The sequence below is a fragment of the Callorhinus ursinus genome, unplaced genomic scaffold (assembly GCF_003265705.2).
Source record: "Callorhinus ursinus isolate GAN/ISIS: 27379988/994484 unplaced genomic scaffold, GSC_fseal_2.0 scaffold3, whole genome shotgun sequence".
NCBI classification, from domain to species: domain Eukaryota; kingdom Metazoa; phylum Chordata; class Mammalia; order Carnivora; family Otariidae; genus Callorhinus; species Callorhinus ursinus.
Window position 1 is genome coordinate 41,644,784 of NW_027397065.1, and position 16,010 is coordinate 41,660,793.

A 16,010-nucleotide genomic window follows, 5' to 3' on the forward strand; every position below is an offset into this window, starting at 1 on the left:
CAGGTGTTAAAACTTCTTTGAATTATCAGGATTGGGTGGGCAAATTCTCACATCTACCTCTGAAATTTATCAAAATAAGACTCTGGGCTTATGTAAGCTCATTTTAAACCTGGCTCCATTCCACACATCCTAAGGATCTATAGTAATTCAAGGCAAGTCCCTCCTTTGGATGGAAGAAATGTCCATTAAAATTAATAGGTTGTGAATACAGTTTCTTTCACTTCTTCCAGCTTCAGGGAATTTCAATATGATTCCAATCTTTTATATTTTTTCCATACAATTAAAATGACTCCTGACTTTCAACTTCAGTTGAAACTAGTAGCTTTATTTATTAAATTAAGAAGAGGAACCCAGAGAGAATTCTATCAGCCTTCTAAAAGAAATTAGTCAATTCATCATATATTTTATTAATTTTACTTTATTATTAAATGTAGCAATTTGAATGTAGTCTCATTTCCCCCAAATTTGGCATTCACCCTTCAATCTCAATCCAAATGTTATTTTTAAAAATACGTGCTCTATCATTTACATTTCATTCTTAATGAATTCCACATAAATTAACACATATATAGAAAGGAATCATTTTCCAAGAGAAATAAATTTGATTCCGTGAAAGTAAAAGCCTGGAAGAGATTAAGCCACAAAAAATTAAGAAGGCTATTTAGGAAGTTCAGAAACAGAGAGATACTGCAGAATTTTTCACAGCAAGGCCCTATGTCGTTAGGAAAACAAGTACAATACTAGCACTAGATCTGGATCACAGTTTTGAAGGAAGCTCCAGAACTATAAGATTTTTGCTAGGCAAATTTTCCCTATGCATTATTCCTATGTTATGCCATGAATTTTTTAAAAAGGCAATAAAGCAGTTCATAGTTATAGACTAAATGGAACTGAAAGGCAACGTTTTTATAAATTATACCTATAATGACTGATGTAGCAGCCCATGGGCTGAACCCTTGGATGTGATTTTGACCACTATGGTGATGTTTGTTTAAAAATTTGGATTTAAATGTCCTTCAGGCAGGCCTGTATTTTTTAGTCTAATTCACTACAAGGCCAACTTCTTCCTATTCTCCATTACACCTGCTTCACACTCTTATATGATTTCCCTAGTCAGATTTGAATGTGTGATCCTAGACTTAGTCTAACCCTCTAGTAACTCCATTTAGCAAGTTTTATTTTGAATACTTACTTCGTATCAACTATAGTGGTCAGCTTTAGGAATATATAAGCAGAATCTTTGCACATTGTGGTGACTATAGAGTAGGATTTCCTTAACAGTGAATCAGTTTACTAAGCAAACCTTGAGATATGCACTCATGTGATCTACCTATGAAAAATTAAAAATTGAAAAACTAAACAGCAATAATTAGACCTACCCATATCCTTTCCATAAGTATTTCTCCTCATGTGAAAATGGTAGAGAAAATACAAGATTTGAATCTGCAAACATAAATTTAAATGACTGCTTTACCACTTAATAAACTTTAAGCTACCTATGAACTTCTGGATTTTGATGGGAAGCGTTGTTTACAAAATGCTGATAGGGCTAACTTTATCCTCATAATGTGGTTGTGAGATTTCAAACACTTCACAACAGCATAACAGAATAAAAAAAAGAGTAGAAATCTCAGTTCTTTTTTTTCCTACAGTTTTTATTTTAAAAAAATGACCACCCTCCTGCAACTACCTGGGTAGTTCAGCAGTATTTTCCTATATTTATGTTCCAGATCTAAATCCATATTTGGTTACTATTTCCCCACTTATTTTGGTGGAGGGATTCAACAAAGATATTAGCCTTTTCTTGCTCTCTTAGAATCTCCATTTCATATTCTAGTTGGGTGAACTTTCTTTCACCTCTTTGAATACCAAATGCATGTTAGATGGTTTCTGAGTGTTTTTCCTTTGGCAAGAGTGTTTTGGATATTCTCAGGGGGTTAACAGTTCATTGCCTTAGCATTTCAAGTTACTCAGGTCACTGTCATTTCATGGAAGATAAAACAAGATCTCCTACCCAACTAGTCACAGCAATTGGAAATTGCAGAGCTAGGATTTCTTGGAGTTTTGCAATTTCTCACTCTTCTCTTGATGATATGAGTGGTGAACTGGGATTTAAAATAGCCCCATTCTCACATCCCAAGATAAGCATGTGATGCTGCTGGGCCACTGAGGGATGTGACTTGTTTTTCTGTATAAGATTATAGGACAAGGACATTCTTCCAGAGGACACACCTGTCATTGGGAAAGGTGCAGAAAAGGGAGCAAGAAACCTGAAACTAGACCTGTAATTAACAAATTATGTAAAAATAATGTCCACTCATCATTGTTTAATGTGATATCTTTTAAGCAAAATGGAACTCTGTTAATCAAAGCATGTTCTGTTCCTTGATGGGAAAAAAAAAATGTTGAGTTGAGAAATGGAAAGAAGGAAGAGAAAACCTCTGGATCCAAATGTTAAACATGAATTTACCCTTGTTTGAACCATCAGCACACTGGTCAGTCTAAGAAATAAGTCAGCAGAGAGGTCCATCTTTCTACCCAATAGAATGGCTGATTCAATCAGTGTGCAAACTGTCTTATTCACAGTTAGTAGGAAATCCACCTGGGCAAGCCTGGAAAGGTTGGTATGGAGACCCAGTTTCGAAGATTAGCTAAACCATGTGACAATTGCTATTTCTTCCATTTTCTGGAATGTCTGCACCTAAATACACCCCAATAGAGAGATGGCATTTCAAGACAGAACTCCTAATTGAAGAAAGTCTCAAGATATGCAATTGTATTGTTTGATCATTAGAAGCAGGAACCTTGGAACAAATAGATGAAGTGCCAGTACTTTCCATACCAACTGTGAAACTCTGGGCAGATCACTAATTATCCAAAATTCTCAACCTCCTCATTTTCAAAATGAGAATAATAGAAATAACTTTCTCATAGGGTTATTGTCCAAAGTGAAGTGTCACAATTGTGTAAAGCCTTTACTACAATGCTTACCTACAGAAAATAATAAATGGAGGTCACATATGTTCTCTATGAAAGCTGCTTTTCAATGTGGTGGTGTGGACTTCAGCTTTTTCTTCATTTCTCAAGGCCTCTGCTTCTTCTTTATTTAAAGTTAGGTTATTGTCCAAGGTGAAGTATCACAACTGTGTAAAGTCATGCCCTTCTGCTGCTTCCAATAAACTGATAGTTTTCCAACTGTGAACTTCATCCCCACAGCCTGGCATCACCTGGGAGCTTGTTAGAAATGCAGATTGTTGAGCCTTATTCCAGACATTACTGACTAAGGAACTCAGAGTGGGGCCTAGTGACCTCTATGTTTTAATGGGCTTCCCAAGGGATTCTGATGCATGTTCAAGTTTAGAAAGCACTGAAACAGACTATACCATCCACCAAACCAAAGAGATACTGAGTGTGGTGGTTCCCAGACAGAAATTGTCACTGGGAGGGTTGGTGAATAGTCAGACTACAGGTATCTACTCTACTCAGGTGAAAGCATTGCAGTTGACAAGATTTTACATCAGCTGTCATCTTTGTGACATATTTAAATACAGACACTCTTATTCATTCCTCATTAAGGAAAATAGTGCAAGCCTTCAGATGACTTGCCCCTACCGTGCACTGAGAGGGTCCTCTTTTATGAGCTATAGAGTACACATGGGTTTGGGGGCTGCTGCTGTGCCTTAGCATGACACAGTGAAAAAGACCAGATTCTAATTCTTGCTCTAATTCACTGTGCAAACGTTTGGTAGGTTTCTTAATTTCTCTGTGCTTTATTTTCTGAGCATGAGATCAGTACCTGGCCCACAGGGCCACTGGGATAACTGAAAGAGGTCAAAATGTAAAATGATTAGTCCTGGCTTCCAGTGGCTACTCACTAAGCTCCCTTCTCTGGGGTAAGAGTGAGGCATCCATCATGTAAATGGCCAGGGCACTGTGGGAAATCTGCTTCCAGATTTCAGGCTCCTGAGTATGATGCTCCAGCAAGACACCTATATAAATCGAGGGAGAAGCCCTAGAGCAGGAAAGGAATTCAAGAGGTAGCCCCAAGCAGTTCCAATCTTCAGACTGGTGTTGCAAAATTAAATCCACCTTTTTAAAAAGATTTTATTTATTTATTTATTTATTATTTATTTATTATTTTAGAGTGAGCCAGTAAGAGAGAGAGAGCATGCCTGCGTGCACAGGAACAGGGGGAAGAGCAGAGGAGGAGGGGAAGGAGGGGGAAAGAATGGAGCAGACCCAGAGCTGAGCACCACAGAGCCCCACATGGGGCTTGATACCTCAGGTTGTGACCTGAGCCAAAACCAAGAGTCGGACGCTTAACCAACTGAGCCACCCAGGCACACCAAAATCCACCTTATTGATGACTCACAAAGGGATTGAGTTACTAAGGGTCACAAAATTCATTCCATCCAATAAGGATTATTTATTAAGCATACTGTGTGCCAGGCACCATGTCAAGTGCTTGGAGATACAACAGTGAAAGGACAGACCTTGTTTCTGCCTTTACCAAGAAATGTAGTCTGGTGGTGGGGCAGACAAATATTAAACAGATGATTGTGATGACAAGCATTATGGTGGAATGTTGAAGGGCCATGAGGAAACAAGAGGGACCCTTTCCCTGCTCGGCCACACCAGCAATGGTGCCATTTCCCTCTTTGACGCTCGCCTCGGGGCTGTTTCCCTTGGTGGCCAGGAGGGTGCTGGTGCACCTGTGAACCCACGAACACTGTTTTCCCTCTCCACCTATGAAATGAAAGGCAGCTGCTACCCATCTCACCTCAATACTCAGAAGTAACTCAGTCTAGACTTATTTATCATATTTAATAAATGTATCATGTATTATAACAAAAACATTTAGTGTTTACTTTGTACTAAGCAGTTCTCAGCACTTTACAGAAGCCACTAATCAAAGCAAAATTAAGTAATCTGATGAATTCAAAGCTCTGGTTTGCTCCTACAGTCCATGGCATTTAAAAAAATGGCAGTGGAAGATCAAATGTATTCATTTAATGAATATTTATTGCTTTTTAAAACAAGATCGGTTATGATTTTTTGAGTGCTTACTATGTGCAAAGCTGGGCTAAGGGTTTGCATGTGCTGTCTTATTTAATCCTCTCAAACAACTCGAGGAGACTGATGTTGGCATTTTCCTTCACTTTACCTATAAGAAAAATGAACTCAGAGAGGTTGAATGATTTGCCCATGGTCTCAAAGCTTGTGAATGGCTCATTCCAGAATCAAAGGCTGGATTGTGAGTCCAGAATTAGAACTTGGAAACACTGCACTGTATCCCCCCTTCTAATAAAAACCAACACAATTCCAGGGGTTGATTAGGCCATGATGGCATACCTCAAAAAAAAAAAAAAATCCTCAGAACTGGTGATTCCAAAGCAAGTTGGAGAAATGGATGTTATGGTGTGGTGTCGGGGGAGGGATGCAGCTCATTTCTAAGGAGGCAAGTAAAAAGGTCGGCGTTATCTGGAAGGCTTTATATAGGACATGAGAAAATGGTGAGAAAACTGGTCTTTTAAAGAAGGACAAGGTGGGGTAATCAGAGCACTGTCTCACGGCTTAGCTCTGAGGTGCAGGCTAATAAACTACAACCTGCTTGAGCTGCTTCCTCCAGGTCACTGTTAATTGGGAAATAAATTAGAAATGAAGGTGGTTATACTTTATACCTCTCCACTTTACAGCGGTAAAATGTAGGTTTACCTTTATGTAAAGGTAAGGATGAGAGTGAAGGATGAGAGTTTTCTGGAAAAGCATTGTTTTGTTTTTTAATTCAAGTTCATTTATTCCTTGACTATTAGGGACATTGAGACGATACAGGCAGTCAGATTTTGAGGTTGAAGTATCCTAATGTACCACAACATTGAGGAGCAGCACCATATAAACTGGTGCACATGTTCAATCCACCTCCCCCACCCGCACCCCTCCCACACTTCAGCCTGAGCAGGTCTCCAGCAGTGCTGAAATGATTAGGCTTACCTACGAAAAGCTCATCACCTGTATCTATTCCACATACACTACAAGAGCAACATACTTACTTTTTTTCAGGCAAAGCTATTTACTGTGTTTTCCCAGCCCACTAGCACCTGTGTATCCCCCTGCATTTGTAGCCTGTCATGACAATCAGCTTATGTAGCACTTCTGTTTCCCAAATCCTTCCCACATACCTGTCTCAGTTAATCTCTCAAAACTCTATTCTTACAGTTGAAGAAAACTAGCTTCAGAGGGACTAAATCACTTTTCTGGGCCATCTGGGGGGCTCAGTCATTTAAGCGTCTGACTCATGGTTTAGGCTCAAGTCATGATCTCAGGGTCCTGGGATCAAGCCCCGCATTGGGCTCCACGCTCAGCCGGGAGTTTGCTTGTCCCTCTCCCTCCCCCTCTGCTCCTCCTCCACTCTCTCTTTCTTTCTCTCTCTTAATCAATAAATAAAATCTGAACGAATGAATGAATGAATGAGTGAATAAATCACTTTTCCAAGGTCAAAAATAACAAATAGAGCAGCCAGACTTCCAATCTTTTGACTCCAAGTCCAGTATTCTTTCTGGAGACTGTTATTGGACCAGCAGCAGGGACCAGCAACAATGTCATCTTTTACTCACCACTGTGGCTATGATACTTGGCACAGTGCCAGACACACATTAGTGTTCAATAGATAAATTTTTTAAATTTTTGATTAAAAAATAGATAATAGTGGTGCCTGGGTGGCTCAGTCAGTTGAGCATCTGCCTTTGGCTTAGGTCATGGTCCCAGAGTCCTGGGATCGAGCCCCGCATCTGGCTCCCTGCTCAGTGGGGAGTCAGCTTCTCCCTCTCCCTCTGCCTGCCACTCCCCCTGCTCGTGCTTTCTCTCTGTCTCTCAAATAAATAAATAAAAATCTTTATTTAAAATATAAATAAATAAATAATATATAATAAAGCTTTAAGAATAATCTAACAAGTCTTGAATTTCATAGATAACAAAACAGAAACTCACCAAAATCAGACAAATTATCCAACTTAAAACAAGTTTCCATTATTTATTTATTTATTTAGGTAGGCAGCAAAGCAAAGTTTATTGAGTGATAGTAAAGTGATAGTACAAAGCTCCCAAAGAGGGAGGGGACCCAAGAGGGTTGCCATGCTCCTGTTATTTTTATAATGCTTATTATTATTGACTTGTATTTTTACCTCACCCAAGTCTGATAGATATTCACAACTGTTCTCAATAAAATTGCTCAATAGAAAAACAAATATCCTGGTGCTTAGAAGGGGGGGTGCGGCAGACAGGGATTCCTGAACATGTCATGCATAGTGGCCAAAGAAATTTTGCTAATCAGTTATTTTCTATGTAGTTAAAATAAGAGTTAACAACCCAGAGCAGAACAGAAAGAAAGCACCTAGTCTGAAATAATGAGGGGTGCTAAGTTCCCCACGTCCATCAGCTTCATTTTCCTTGTGTTGTGAAGTCATACTTCTCTCCCCCAAGCTGTGCACTCTAATGATCAAGGTTTGAATGCCACCTCTACCATTTAGTAAATGTGTGAGTTTGTGAAATTTAGTGAACACCTTCACTGAAAACCTAGGAAAGAATTCCTTTTCAAAAGATGGTTGTGAGCATTCAGCGAGACAGTTTCCACAAAGCCTTGGTGCATGGTACATGCTTTTGAATATTTGCTTTCTTCCCTGGGGCCACTGGGTCCATCACTAAAGCCATTACCTGGCCCTTCCTTGACAGAAGTGTTTCAACATTTATTGGGTTTCATTTCCAAATCTTACAAACTTTAGAAATTAATCTTAGTAATGTATTTGTTAAACATGTCCACTAAGCAAAATACTACCATAAACCAAACATACAGAATGTCTAATGAGTGGGCAGAGATTAATTGGTCAATTACTAGGTTCTAGCATATTTTACAGCTTCTATTTCTCAAAAGATTTTAGATTTGAATTTATAATAAAGGGTCATTAAACCACATTTGAAAGCTTATTGTTAGCATATAATCTTAGCAGCCTTCTTTTTACCTTCTGCATAATTCGTGAAGCTCAGACCATTTTATCTTCCAATTAAGTGTTTGGTTATATCCCTTGCTTCCATATATCACCAGTATCTACTATTGATCATTTTTCCTTTATTTTATATTTCAGAAATTTTACTGGCCATTGGCATATCCTGATTCTCCACCAAAATAAATGTACTCTGTTATTAATAATAATGTGTTGCATCTAGGCTTTATTATCTGTAGCAATTCAGAGCTCTTAAAAATAAGACACACAGATCTTCCTTTCTTAACAAAACAAAACAAAAAAAAATTACATGGTCATTTAATATTTAGGTATCACGACATCAAGTATTCAATTCTTTACTTTTAGCTTTGCCAAGAAGAAATCACCCAAGAGAGAAAAGGATCACCCTATGTACAGGCCACCTCAATTCTACTCCCTGGGCCCAGAATTCCACTTAGTATAGCCAGCTTTGGACTGACTCTCTTCTTGAATCCTGCCTCCTTCCCTCCTCTCTCAAGTCAATTCCCCACCCCACTCACCCCTCTACCAGGCACAGTTAGTCCAGCTGTTAATTTTCAAGTTCCTTGTTGCTCTGAGTGCTATTGCATTTTGGAACGTCACATGATGCCTGAATTTCCATTGTTCAAAAATCTCTTTTACCCTCTTTATGTTGACCCAGCAAATTTAAGGTGATATCTTATAACTGTGACTGTTAAGTAGCATAATCAAATGAAATTATATGAAAATGTCTCTGGCATATATAGCCAGTGCTTAACAAATATTATCTACTGTTTTTAGTTCTAGTTTTATCATGAATTTATCTGTAATTTGGCTATTATTGTGAGCACAATTCAGTAATTAATCCCTTAATACTATTTCATACCTAGCAAAGCTTAATTTTGTGTGTATTCATATCAGAACTGTAAATTCTTTATAGTGTGTCATGCTTCTATTTCTCTATATGCCCCTAAGTATAAACAATGAAAATGGTACTAGCAACAGTCTATTATATCATGATGTCATTACAGAAATCCTCTAGGGTTGCACTGTCATACCATTTAATAGATGGAGAAACTGAAACTTGTGTAGCTTATAGTGATGGAGCCACTGTTCAATTTAGGAATTCACCCAACGTCATTTAGCTAGTAAGTGGCAGAACCAGGATTTACACCCAGACACCTGGCTCCCAAACCCACAGACCCAGCCAGTATGCTTCTCTTCCTTCTTCATCTCTTGAATGGCCACTTTAAAAGAACTTGGTAATTGCAAGGTTCTCTGAACGAAGATCATTAGAATGGTGAATGTCAGAGTGCTTCTGAATTTTGAGCATCGAAATTATACCCATTAGGGAAAAAAAATACATCCATTAGAAGATATTTATGAGATAGTTAAACCGTGAGACGCTAGCCTTGATCAAACTATATTCTCGTCTCAGAGCATAGCTTGATGATCCTCAGTGATCTCAAATGGCTCTAAATGATACACTGATTTGGGGGCCATGCTGGTTGTCAAATGATGAGTCATATCTGTTCGTAATCCCTCTGGGATAATGTAACCTCACAGCCAGTTCTCTTAGCCACTCTGACAAATACAACCTAACCCACCTATCGTAGCGCCTTGCATAATTAGCACCAACAAAGACTTCCCATTTTGGTCATCTTCTCTGATTCTTCTTCCTTGCAGATGGACCCACACGAGAACATCTTACTGAGCACTCTTGAGATAAAGAACGAAATGGCCACATCTGAGGCTGTGATGGGACTTGGAGACCCCAGGAGCACAATGCTGGCCTACGATGCCACCAGCATCCAGTACCGGAAAGCCGGCTTGCCCAGGCACAGCTTCGGCCGGAATGCCCTGGAACGGCACGTGGCACAAAAGAAAAGCCGCCTGCGGAGACGCGCCTCCCAACTGAAAATCACCATCCCCGACTTGACTGATGTGAATGCCATAGATCGGTGGTCCCGCATATTCTTCCCAGTGGTTTTTTCCTTCTTCAACATCGTCTATTGGCTTTATTATGTGAACTAAAACACAGCCTCCCATGGGAAGCAAGGACTAGATTCCTCCTCAAACCGGTTGTACAGCCTGATGTAGGACTTGGAAAACACATCAATCCAGGACAAAAGCGATGCTAAAATACCTTAGTTGCTGGCCTATCCTGTGGTCCATTTCATACTATTTGGGTTGCTTCTGCTAAGTAATGAATACACTAAGGTCCTTGTGGTTTTCCAGTTAAAATGCAAGTGATTTGTACACATGTTGGCAAGACTGTGTCTGAGTGTTCCACTTTATCTGCTTAGTGTGCAGGCTCTGTTGAGGGGAATTATTTAGAAGCTATTCTTAGAGGGCTCAGGAGCATTGCCAGTCATTTCACTGAGAAGTGGTCATATCCAGATACTCCCCATCGTCATTTCTAACATTGGCATGCTGTTGAGATGGCACTGTGCTTATGAAATATTATATGCAATGCCATGCCAACATGCTTACTGAAGGTGTTCTATGCCTGTCTTACGAAGGTGATAATGGCATCATGGGAAGATAATTCCCACTGGATTGTGGAAGGTTCTCATGTAGTTCAAACAGGATAGGGAGAGTGAAGACAGAAACTCGGTAACCCATCTGGCCAGTCTCTGCTTAAGCATAGGGAGTCAACACTGACGTCTTCCATTTTGACATTTAGAAACTGGGGACTGCTGAACATTATCATGCATGGTGGCCAAGAAAGGTTTCTAAAAAGCTCTTTCCTAGGTGGTTAAAATAAGAATTTATTATCCAGAGCAGAGTGAAAAATCCAGAAGTAACTATTTTAACAAAATTAAAGCAAGCAAGCAACATGACCCTTATCATCAGCCCCACACAGCATCTGGTTTATACATATTTTGTGTAATGGCAAAAGGTCCAGAGAGAGATTTTTTCCCCCAACTTCACAAGCTTTTGATAGCAGACCTAAAGAAGTGTTTATAGTTTATCTAATCAAAAGACAACCACAAAATAGAAAAGTTAGCGAAATTAGAATATCTTAGATGTAGGTTAAATTGGGAGTCACTCAAATATACTAACAGCACAGACAAAGCTAGCAAACAGGTTGATCTTCTCAGATGTCAGCTGTCTCTAGTACATTTCCCTGTAAGTTTATTTCTGAATTTAATAGGGTATTTCAAAAGAAGGATTTGTTCATTTCTTTAAAGGATTAATGGTCCTTTCCAGCTTTTCTTGTTTCTGAAATCCTGATTATATTCTTAGGAGACAAAGTAAGGCTTTGAAGAGATTGGTTGAACTATATTTCCTTATGTGCAGTGAAATTCACCTTTGTATTTTTCATAGCAAACAATACTTAAAGGATTATGTGAAGTAGACTTAGTTTGTGGGTTTGTTGGGTTTGACTTTTTAAGGGTGCTTTCATTGTGTATGTTGCAATTGGCCTAATGAAAGAACATATGAAAAGTAGTGTAGCATAGGATAACAACAAAGCCACATTAACATGATGAATGTTATGAGCCTCAGTTGATATTACAGAAAAGTATATAACTGATAGGCAGACATGATGTATTGTTTTTATTCAATTTTTGAATTATGTGAGTGTGCTTTTTTCTATACTAATTGGACATATGCATTCATATGTGAGACAGGAAAGAGAATAAGCTAATATATTTTATTTCTATCAATGTGAGGTTCATATTTTGCTTTTCTTGGGGAAAATAGTGAATTGCTAATTTCTCCTTAAAGTTTGATTTGATTGAATGTTTCCTTGGAGGATGACTTTGCTATTTCTATTTTAAAAACAAAAAAACACTTATTTTTCAAAGTAACATCCCTAATTGTGCAGAGTAAGCCAAGGCCAGTATTTGCCTGTGGATTAAGTGTATGGTTTTTTTCCCCCTGATAATTCAGCAGCTTGGAATATGATCGAGTCCTACTGCCCTCCTATTCCAACTTTCAGGGACAGAGGGGGTAGGAAAGGGTTTAGCATTCAGCTTTCTAAATTTGCTCTAAGATGGGAGGTATTTTTTTTTCCTTCACCAGCAAAGGGAACTCTGGCCTTTATTTTTGATTATACACTTGAACACCTCTGAGTATGGCCTTTGGGCAGAATCCAACCAAGTTTCTGCCCATGGGCTCAGAGTAGAAATTCCTCAAGCTTCTCCAGAGACACACTTTCTCCTAAGCAATCATTTTGGGGCATCACTCTAATAAAAGTGCCTGTCCCTTGTCGCCAGGGGTTAAAGTTTGGGCAGCATATATCAGGAAGGAGCATATCGATAACTCAGGTGCACAACTCCAAAATGCCATTCTGGAAAGGTTTTTCTAGAGACAACTCAGAGCCCAAGTCTAGAAGTGGGCTCTTATTTGCAATTATCATAAAAGCCATAAAAATCCTTGATATTGTCATTTATGGTTACAACAAAATTTAGATGTCCAGGGAAGTCAACATAGTAATCTAGATCAAAGTGAGAGATGAAACTTTGCAGCATGAGCCTCAAAAATATATGACCAGGGATTCATTTCTGCTCGCAGTGACAAGAAGAAACCAGAAAAGGGAGAAACACAGGAGCTTGAAACAGATGCCCTAGAGCAAAATCCATATATTGGCATTCAATAACCACGTAGGTAGAAACGACTGACTCATTCTGCCCAGAGATATCAGTAGATGCAGAATTTATTTTTAACTATATTTTTACTGTAGTTGAATTGAATTTGGTAGTCACCAAATTGAGGGCGGGTCGGGGAGGGGTGCTAGATCTCATAAGTCTTTGAAGACCAGTCAGCTTGATATCCAGTGGTTAAATTTAAGGACCACAAAAATGTGTTTTGGCAATTCTGATATGGTATTACTATCACTTTATACATATATATATAGTTTTCTTTTGATTATGAAACAGCCAGATAGCCAGCAATTAAGGTGTTTTTCATCTTTGTGAAATTCATAGGCAAATTCTGACTCTAAAATGCAGTCTAAATGAAACCTTTGATCTCAATCTGTATATATATATTGTACATGACTGCTAGTAGGTATGAAATGCATTTTCAGAATTGAAAACTCATGCAACATAATCATGTGTTTGCATAAGGAATGTTACAATTCTTTCTACTGCAATTTAATAACAGGGGAAAATACTTAAGCAGTGCCATCTAGACCTTTTCTCTTCTCATGTCTTCAAAAGCAGTGCTAAGTAAAAATAATAATAATAATAATAATAATAATGGTTTATGAACCAAAAGACTTTACATTCTAGCATTAGGAACACAAAAATTCTGTCAGCTTATACAAAAGCACAACACATAGAGAAAGTTCAGTGGAATGCAGTGGGAAAATGAATCATGTTCATTTAAAGCAAGACCTGCATTAAATTGGCAACTAACACAATTTCCATTTTCTATAGGTAACTGTGTTCCAGTTTTATGATTAAATTCATACTCAACAACAAAAACAGCAAAACAATCAACAAACAACAGGTCTTACAACATATTTACATGTATATATGTGTATATATCAATCCATATAAACATACATACATGTATATGCATTCGTATGTTGGAAAACAAAAGGAATAAGCTAATACATTTTATTTCCTTCATTAAACCAGTGTGTGAGTATTTTCAATTGGCAACCAACAAATCAGCATATTGAAACTAGTAATACAGGGTACTGAGCATTTCTCTATCAGCAGATCAATGCCTACAGTTCTTATGAACCATTGCACAGTTTGACACTACAATAGTACTGTACCTCAGAACATCGGGAATTAACTAGTTCTCACATTGCTTATCTACTTGCTCTCTTTTTCAAGGAAACAAATAACATTGTCTATTGGTGATTTAAAAACAAATAAAGTCTTAAGAAAACAGAAAATGATAAAAAAAAATTCCTCCTTGAAGGAGGAAAAAAAAAATAAACCCCACCATGTTGGTTAGGGCAAATACTCTCAAGTGTAGCAATCATGCCATTTTGCGAAGTGTACAGAGTCCATGTAATGTGAGCAACCATAGCTTTCACTGAGCGTGTGTAAATATTAAAACAGATTTCTTAAATATTTTTAACTTCTAATTTGTATTTTATGGTAAGGCAACGTGCTAATTCTGTTTATGGCTTAAGTTTATGTGTCATAATATGTAAATAATTCAACATGCTGTAAATGAATAGATACAAATAATTGTTTAATTTTTTTCTTGATTTTTATTTATTTTTTACTAAGTACAGTTACTGCAGTGCCCCAGTAGGGTAATTTAAACACCTTTTGCATAAATGGTTTGGGATCCCAGACAGAAGGGTTTCAATTTGCTATCACACACACATGTACACATACATGCATGCACACACACACACACACACACACACATTCAAACACACATACTCTCACTTTCTGCTCACTCGCTCCCACTCTCATCCCCTTTATGGGAAATGCTGTAGTGTTTCTGTAGTCAATGTAACAACCAAGAGGTAGCCTTAGCAATGGAAATGGGAAAAGCAGAAGTGATCATTGATAACTTGGTAGTGTTTTTATATGTCAGAGTTCAAGAAACCAAAGGTTGTAACTTAAATCTCAATTTTAAAAGAGTAAAAGTTTATATTGATGGCACTACAGGAAATAAAAGTGCTTATTATTCATACCTGTTCCAGAAATTTATTACACATAATACACACAAGACTTTTTTTTAAATAATAGCATTTTGTCCTTAGATAGTATTATTCCTTTTAACCAAAGACTCCAGAATTATTAAAAAACAAAAAAGGAAAGAAAAAAGAAAAAAATGGAAGAAAATAAAAAAAAAGACTGCTTTACACCAAAGGTTTAAAAATATTTTCCAAATACACTAGGAACATTGTAAAAACTAGTAAGGAGCCAACAGAATGTGAATTAAGATACTGCCCTAAAGAAATCATTTAAGAAAAAAAAAGCAGCAACACCCTTAAGTAATCTATTAGTTATTTGAAAATTGAAATAAAACATTTCTGTGGATATATGCAAAATTCTGACATTAGATTTAATTTGCTTTGAAAAGTTCTTTTGTGATAAAGATAAATATGATCCAAATGATGACAAACAAAACTTTGTGTTTTTTAACTTTCAAAACCAACTGTCTCTCTCCTGTCAAATGTCCACTAATCTGATGCCTTTGTGTGTGTCCTTGTACCACCTGAAGCAAGTTGACAGTTCCATCAGCTTGTATCTCTTCCTTTTCAGTTCAGTAATTTTAGTTCAACCATGGTCATTTTAAGCATAATTATTTCAAACAAAGTTGCAAATGATTTGAATTCCATAACATTTTTTAAATTTTATTTGCATGGGTGTTTAAATAGTTCTGTTATGAATATTGTCCCTGCACAGTTCTGAATTGTCCTTTTATAAAAAGTGATATTCTAGTTTCTTCACAATGTAGTGATTATCAGCCTTACTAATTACCTTGTAGCCTTTCTTAATATGCACATAATGCACATTTTCCAATGGCTAGAAAATGCAAAACACGTGAATATCATTGCATTTATTTTCATGTCTTTCTAAAAACAGGACTACTAAAATCTCTGGGATACATGAGATAGTAACAAATGAGGATTATAAATGAGTAGCACATAAGAATTATTTTCTTGAATTTAAACTTATTACAACCAGTTTCAGCATGTAAATATATAATAATGTTGGCTAGTGTGTAATTCTTGAACTAAGAAATATAAATAAAACTTAAAAGGACGTGTGTGTGTAGTTTCATTGGGTTCAGAACATATATATATGCACATATATATACAACATATATAATTTATTAGTATAAGTTAGTTTGTAGAATCTTTTTGTTTGTTTTTGTTTTTTAAAGATTTTATTTGTTTATTTGACAGAGCGAGACACAGTGAGAGAGGGAACACAAGCAGGGGGAGTGGGAGAGGGAGAAGCAGGCTTCCCGCCGAGCAGGGAGCCCAATGCAGGGCTCAATCCCAGGACCCTGTGATCATGACCTGAGCCAAAGGCAGACGCTTAACGACTGAACCACCCAGATGCCCCTAGAATCTTGGTTTTT

The 16,010-nt window shown here is 37.5% G+C and overlaps 1 protein-coding gene across 3 annotated transcripts in view; it reads left to right on the top strand.

Moving 5' to 3' along the window:
* Positions 1 to 15,688, top strand: part of GABRB2 (gamma-aminobutyric acid type A receptor subunit beta2) — a 253,324-nt gene extending 237,636 nt beyond the window's left edge. For all 3 annotated transcript variants that reach the window (XM_073890315.1, XM_025867088.2, XM_025867089.2), the window contains one exon: positions 9,681 to 15,688. In XM_073890315.1, coding sequence (XP_073746416.1) covers positions 9,681 to 10,028 — 348 coding nt within the window. In that variant the 3' untranslated portion in view covers positions 10,029 to 15,688. The remainder of the gene's footprint in view (positions 1 to 9,680) is intronic.
* The last annotated feature ends 322 nt before the right edge of the window (positions 15,689 to 16,010 follow it).